The sequence below is a fragment of the Lipotes vexillifer genome, unplaced genomic scaffold, assembly GCF_000442215.2.
Source record: "Lipotes vexillifer unplaced genomic scaffold, Lipotes_vexillifer_v1.1 scaffold1761, whole genome shotgun sequence".
NCBI classification, from domain to species: domain Eukaryota; kingdom Metazoa; phylum Chordata; class Mammalia; order Artiodactyla; family Lipotidae; genus Lipotes; species Lipotes vexillifer.
The window spans coordinates 242,419-248,987 of NW_006777503.1; the positions used below are offsets into that span (position 1 = coordinate 242,419).

Below are 6,569 nucleotides of genomic sequence, written 5' to 3' on the forward strand. Positions count from 1 at the left end.
TTATTATGTATAGATTGCTCAGACCTCAGACTAACAGAAGAGGAGGCGTATTTTACACCTGCATGATTAGAACGGACTTTTGGGTGGTCTGTTATTGTTTTAAATCTCCGCAGATGCAGACAGCGCACCCCTTAGCACATGGTCATGAATTCAAGGAGGAACCCAGGCCCGGAGAAAAAGTGTCTTGTTTTCCAAGAATCCAGGGTGGGAGGGTCTGGGCTGTGTGGGGTCAGGTGTGAGGCAGGGTGAGTTCGCACAGGTGAGCTGGAAACAGCCGGTCGCCCATCACTCCATCCCGCATCACCTCCCATCCCTGTGGCCACTTTGCAGAGCTCTAGACCGCCTGCCATGGCGCGTGTGAGCCACAAGTTTGGCTGATAGGCGAGGTCAGCAAACCGGAGAGAAAGTTGGACGGGCTCAGACACCTGACGGAGACGTAAGTTGACCTGAACGAGGTGGTGGCTCTGAGTGATGTGAGTTCGTATTGGCCGTTACTGGTGGGCATTTCCCGAGTGGAGGGTCCCTCCAGCTGCCCCGAGGGAGGGTGCCTGTCATCACAGGCTTCCCTCCCTGCAGCAGGTGGTTAATGGCCTCCCCACCCTGATTCCAGAACCAGTGAATGTGTCACCTTACATGGCAAGGGGGGAAATAAGGTTCCTTAAAGAGCAGACTGTAAGGCTGGGGGTGTGATCCTGGATTCCCCGGGTGGGCTCAGTAATCACAGGGTCCTTACTAGAGGGAGGCAGAGGGGGACAGCCAGAGGGATGTGATGTGACGCCTGCCTTGGAAGACAGAGGAAAGGAACATGGGTCAAGGGATGGGCAGCCTCTGGAAGCTGGAAAAGGCAAGAAATGGAGTCTCCCCTGGAGCCTGCAGGAGGGACCAGCCCTGCCGACACCTTGATTTGAGCCCAGTGAGACCCATTGGGACTTCTGACCTCCACACTACAAGGTAATACATTTGTGTTGTTTTCAGCCACCAAGTTTGTGGTCTTTTGTTACAGCAGCTGCAGGAAACTGATACAACACCGTCAGCTTGGGTTGGAAAGGTCCCCAAGGGCTCTGCAGCCATCCTGGGCCCCCTGTCCGGGGCTTGCATGGTTGGGTTTGCCACCTTGGTGCTGGCTCACTCTGAAGGCCAGCTCTGGGCTCCCGCTGGCTGCAGCCCACGGGTCGGGGGCATGCGTGAGTGCCTGGGCATCCCTATGTGTCTGAAGGACCTTGGAGGACCGTCAGCTACCCTGGGCTGTGCATCCCGTGGGCAGAGGTTGTACCCCGCCCCTGCCTGCAGACCCAGCCTTTCTGAAGGACCACATGGACAGCCAGGTGCAGGGTGAGAACGTACCAAGTGTCAGGGGGACCAAGTGTCAGGGGGACCAAACGCAGTCATCAGGATACATCACATCTTAATGTGATGTTTAAACAAATCAAAATGGGTGCAAAAAGTCCATGATGAACAAAATATCAAATTGTACATAAAGACAGGATCCTTACTGCTGACTCTGCTTTCTGTCTTCAGCTTCAGTGTGGCCCTGGCCCGCACTGACCATGTGCCTGGCCCAGCTGGACCCTCTCCTCAGCAGCCAGTTGGATGCCTCTGCCCCTTCCTCCCTCTGTCCCAAGCCCAGGAGCAGGCAGCCCATGCTGCGTGGGGTCGCCCACAGCCCTGCCCATTCCTCGGTTGACTCCCAGCCTGGGTGGGCAGCCTGCGCCAAAGCCCCCTCCCCTTCCTCCATGCTAAGTGACCTGTTTAACCTTTCTATACCCCACTTTCCCTTTCTATGAAGTGGGGAGATTTGGCACCTACATGCCATTTAGGGTGGCTGCAAGGAACCATGAGGTCACCACCTGGGCTCAGGCAGGCCTGGGGCAGGGAGAGTGCCCTCCACCCCTCAGAGTATTGATTATCTGCCCCCTAGTTTGGCCCTTGTTGCCTGACACCCTAGGGAATTACCTGCCGAAATTGTAGATTGGCATTTCCAGTTTTTCTGGGCCCTTTACTACTGGCTGGATGCACATCACAGGTGCTCAGAAGGGCAGGGAGGTGGGCTTTGATACTACGCACCGCTAGTCAGGGAGGGGCTGTGTGAGGGAGGCGCCGAAATTCCCACTTTTGACACCAGTTGCTTCTTAGGTGTGTGAGACAAAATCCTACTTAGGTACAGGGTGAGTACTCTTTCCTGACCCACTAAGCCCAGGGCTTGGAGGTAAATTTGAAAAGATCCTGAGTGCTTTGAAGATGCACTGACCCCACAAACAGGAGGTGGACGCTGGTCAGAGCTGCACAAGGACCTGGGGAGATGCAGGGTGAATTAGAAGCATCTCACCGTCTGGACTGTGCATGAAAAAGCTGGCTTGGGTAGGGCATGGGTCTGGCACGCTTCTGTGCTGCGGGTGTGGAGGGGGTGCTGAGTTAGTGTAAGGCTCCTGGAGGCCAAGCTACTGAGAAGTATGAAAGCCTTAAAGCCAGGAGTGCCCCAACTGTGGCTGGTCCCCTTGGAATGCATCCTGGGCCATAGCTGGTTGGGCCACAGAGACAGGAGCAAACCAGTCACCAGGCCAGTAACAGGGACAGGGCACCTGCTCTAAGGACCCTGGCTCTGTCTGTTCCCAGGCCTCGAGGTTCTCAGGGATGGTGTCCAGAGGAGACCCCGGGTTGCAGGGTTCCCACGTTTGTAAAACCAAACCTGCCTCCCCTCTGGATGTGCACAGACCCCACAGCAGGGCTCCCCGGTGCTGGAATTATGGATGCTTTTTAGTTTCTTCTCTGCATTTTCTGACTTTGTTGAGATTTTTTACAAGTATGTATAATGTTTGTAATCAGGAAAAAGTAATAGAGGTAATTCTGTTTTAAAACACAATGCAGCCTTGCCTCGTAGCGGTGGGATTTGGGGACCACTTGTCTAGCCTCTGTGCCTCACTCTCTTCGTCTGTGAACCAGGGGTACGAGCTCCCTCTGGTAAGGTGGCCGTGAGGTCACAGGGGACACATATGCAGACACGGGCATGCTACCTGGCACACAGCACCCCCGCCCAGGAAAGGGGAGATGCGAGCCTTTGCTGCAGCACCGGCTGAGTGTGGGGGGCACAGAGAAGCTCCCTGGGGACGCTGTTCCCCTGGCGCCCAGAGCTCTGGGCTGGTCAGCGCTGCAGCCCAGGGCTGGGAGACGTGCACGCTCAGCCCAGCCCACGTTTCTGCTGACTGGGCGGCCTCCCTCCTAAGCTCACGCCTTCCAGACAAATCCCCCTGATGCCTCCATTCTGTCCCGCCGTATATAAGGAGGGCGTGCACCCCGGGTCCTCAGTGCACTGCCCAGAGGCCCCTGCCCTGACTCCCTGCCAGCCCCGGGTCCCTGCAGAGCCAGCGCCCACCATGGACATCGCCATCCAGCACCCCTGGTTCAAACGTGCCCTGGGCCCCTTCTACCCTAGCCGGCTGTTTGATCAGTTCTTCGGCGAGGGGCTCTTCGAGTACGACTTGCTGCCCTTCCTGTCCTCCACCATCAGCCCCTACTACCGCCAGTCCCTCTTTCGCAGCGTGCTGGACTCTGGCATCTCCGAGGTAAGACCCGCTGCTCGCCGCCGCTTCCTCCTGCGGCTGCGCGGGGGCCGGGCGAGAAGCGGGGGTTTGTGAGGGCCGGCCCTGGGGCAGACGCCGCACCCCTGCGCTGCGTGCTGCCGCCCTGCTTCGTGGAGCGGCTGGTGACCGCCGCGGGGCCACTTGCCCGCCTCAGCCCACCTCGTCCGTCCTGGACGCACAGAGGCCAGGCAGACCGCCCCGCAGCAGAGCCTCGCGTGCCTCCGGGGTGCTGGGAGGAAGAGCCCGCCTGCTGCCTGCTCCTCCTGTCATCAGCACATGGCCCGTATGTGGTTGGTGCTGTCCTCCATGTGCCGGGAGCCCCCAGAACAGCCCGGGGCACGGGCGCTGGTGGACGGAGCTCTGTGCAGCCTGCGGCTGCACTTTCCCTCCAGCAGCGAGGTCTGGCAGGAGGCCTCCTGTCTGAAGCCCTCTGCGGCCACGGAGCTGCAGTGTGTGGGCTCTTCCCGAGTTTGCCCGGGCGCCCAAGGCCAGGCCCCGAGGGCAGGCAAGGCGGCCCACAGGCCTTCCCTCCCAGGGTCCAGTGTTCTGGAGGTGCCAGGGGTCACCACTGCCTAAAACACAGAGGCCTGCTCAGAGCTGGTGAAACGCCGACCATTCCGGGGCCAACGGAGCCCAAAGGAGCGTCCCCAGCGAGGGGAGTGGGAGGGGAGGCAGCTGAAAGCAGTTTCTGTGCGAGGAGCTGGGCACCCTACGTAGGCTGCCGGCATGTCACATGCACGTCCGTGTGCAGAGACAAAGCCCCAGGCTGTTCACGGAGAGGCGGGCAGAGGCCCAGGGCCGCGACCTTATTCCAAGTGGTCAGTCCCGCCGACCAGCCAAACGACACATAAGCAGCCAGCCAACCAATCTGTAACAGGCCACGCAGCCCACGCCAGTCAGCCAGGCAACCCCTCACCTACCAGGCGGCCACAGAGCCCCGGGGCTCTGGCTGTCAGCCGAGTGGCCACAGTGGCCTGAGTCCCAGGTCCCTCTGTCCCCCGGGCACATGGATGGAGAGCTTAGAGCCTTGACCGCAGGTTCTGTTCGGATAACTGGGGACTGAGCCCCGGCCACCCCACTCCAGCTGCTCCGGCCAGCCCCCTCTCTGAGCCGCAGCCCCATGGAGACCCACACGGACACTTGGTTTCAGGTGCGATCCGACCGGGACAAGTTTGTCATCTTCCTGGACGTAAAGCACTTCTCTCCCGAGGACCTGACGGTGAAGGTGCAGGAGGACTTCGTGGAAATCCACGGCAAGCACAACGAGCGGCAGGTGAGCCTGGGCTCGCAGGGAGGGGCTGCACCCCCGAGCGAGGCCCCGTCCCGGTGACAGGAGGCCGCCCCAGGCCCGCAGCAGGCCTGGGCAGCGGGTGAACGGCCAGCGGGGGCCTGTGGGGAACCCCACTTAGGAGCTACTCAGCATCCCGGGCTCTGTCCAAATCCCCTGGGTGATGGGTGGGATTAGGAAAGACCCCAGGAGACGCCAGCACCAAGGGAGCAAGCTCCAAACCACGTAGGTTTTCACACCAGCTTCTCTCGGGAGGACGGTACAGCTGACTCGTATTGGAGCCCGGGTGCCTGGAGCCCGTTATCTCGATGGGGTAGGGGCCCAGCCAGGACAGCTCGGAGATCAGGGCTTTGTCCAGTAGTGGAGAAGCTGGAGGCAGGGGAGAGACCCCACTGCATCTGCTGCTCTCCCCTCCTGGGCCCCTGGAGATGCCCGGACACTACGCTGAGGCTCTGGGTCTTTCAACCTGGAGGGGAGGGAGTCGGGCCAGGGGCTAAGCTGGGTCCAGGGTGTCAGGAGAAGGGAACATCGAGGCATGACTTTCTGACCCAGCTAGATGGATGGCAGGGACCTGACCCCAAGCAGTCTGTGAGGCCAGAGGTGCAGGGATAGCTGGACTCAAGGGCAGGGCCAGGGGCAGGACCACTCACACGACGTTGGGGTGAAATTATCGTGAAGATCCAGGGGCCCCAGGCAAGCCCAGACTGTATGCAGGGATGCAGGGCGGTCCCAGGGCCCTGGACACGGTCCAGCCCCTGCCCTGTGAGGGTATCATGGGTCTGAGCCTCGTGTGGTCCAGGAGGGCCTCCTCTGTGCGAGGCGGCCACCACCCGCTGCGGCGGCGTCTCTGACCGCGCCCTCCCCCGGCCCCCCAGGATGACCACGGCTACATCTCCCGCGAGTTCCACCGCCGCTACCGCCTGCCTTCCAACGTGGACCAGTCCGCGCTCTCTTGCTCGCTGTCTGCGGACGGCATGCTGACGTTCTCTGGCCCCAAGGTCCCGTCCGGCACGGACGCCAGCCACAGTGAGCGGGCCGTCCCCGTGTCGCGGGGAGAGAAGCCCAGCGCCGCGCCCTCCTCCTAAGCTCGGCCTCGGCCTCGGCTGCCACCCGCTGCGGCCCCCGCCACCCATCCCTCCGGGGGAACCCTAGAAAGTGGGGTGTCCGTCTCCCCCGCCTCCCCCTTTTCCGTTTCCTTTTCCTCTTCTCTGAGGGCATGAGGGTTTGAGGGAGTAGCCTGGAGAGCTCGGGGCCTTGGCCTGAGGTGCTGAGACCTCAGAGTGACCCGGATCCCAACACCAGCCAGGCGGTGGAAGTGACCGCCATCCCAGCTTCTCAGACGGCAATCCCCATCCTCCCGGGCTTGCGGGCCATCCAGGCTGGCTGGGAGGTCAGAGAACACCCCTTGCTGAGCAATCTCTGGGTGGCCTCTGGTCTCCAGGGCCAGCCAGGTGCGTCTCAGCCCTCGGTGGCAGGCGCCCGCACCGGGGTTGAGCTGGGAGCCGTGAGGTCCGTCTGGCGGGGGCTCCCGTGCGCCCGGGCTCTCTGCAGGCTGCACCTCTCAGACCCCCTCCCCTCCAACCCTCCTCTATGTAGTGCCGCTCTTGGGGCATCTGGTCACCCATGAGAAGGCAGCCCGTGGCAGTCAATAAAGAGCAGGTGACACAAGCAACTTGCTGTGTGCTGGCCGTGCTATTTTCGGG

At 61.3% G+C, this 6,569-nt stretch overlaps 1 protein-coding gene across 1 annotated transcript; it reads left to right on the plus strand.

Moving 5' to 3' along the window:
* The first annotated feature begins 3,332 nt into the window (after positions 1 to 3,332).
* On the plus strand, positions 3,333 to 6,187 carry CRYAA (crystallin alpha A). The gene is made up of 3 exons (XM_007451132.1): positions 3,333 to 3,560; positions 4,729 to 4,851; positions 5,742 to 6,187. Exons 1-3 carry the CDS (start codon positions 3,372 to 3,374, stop codon positions 5,949 to 5,951), a joined length of 522 nt encoding a protein of 173 aa, XP_007451194.1. The 5' UTR covers positions 3,333 to 3,371; the 3' UTR covers positions 5,952 to 6,187.
* Positions 6,188 to 6,569: the final 382 nt, after the last annotated feature.

What these genes read in the sequence shown, in the direction of transcription:
- CRYAA (XM_007451132.1), top strand. Translation starts at nt 3,372, where the DNA reads ATGGACATCGCCATCCAGCACCCCTGGTTCAAACGTGCCCTGGGCCCC. An exon ending in TGGACTCTGGCATCTCCGAG is followed by an intron (nt 3,561 to 4,728) that starts GTAAGACCCGCT and finishes ACTTGGTTTCAG; the next exon opens with GTGCGATCCGACCGGGACAA. An exon ending in GCAAGCACAACGAGCGGCAG is followed by an intron (nt 4,852 to 5,741) that starts GTGAGCCTGGGC and finishes CCGGCCCCCCAG; the next exon opens with GATGACCACGGCTACATCTC.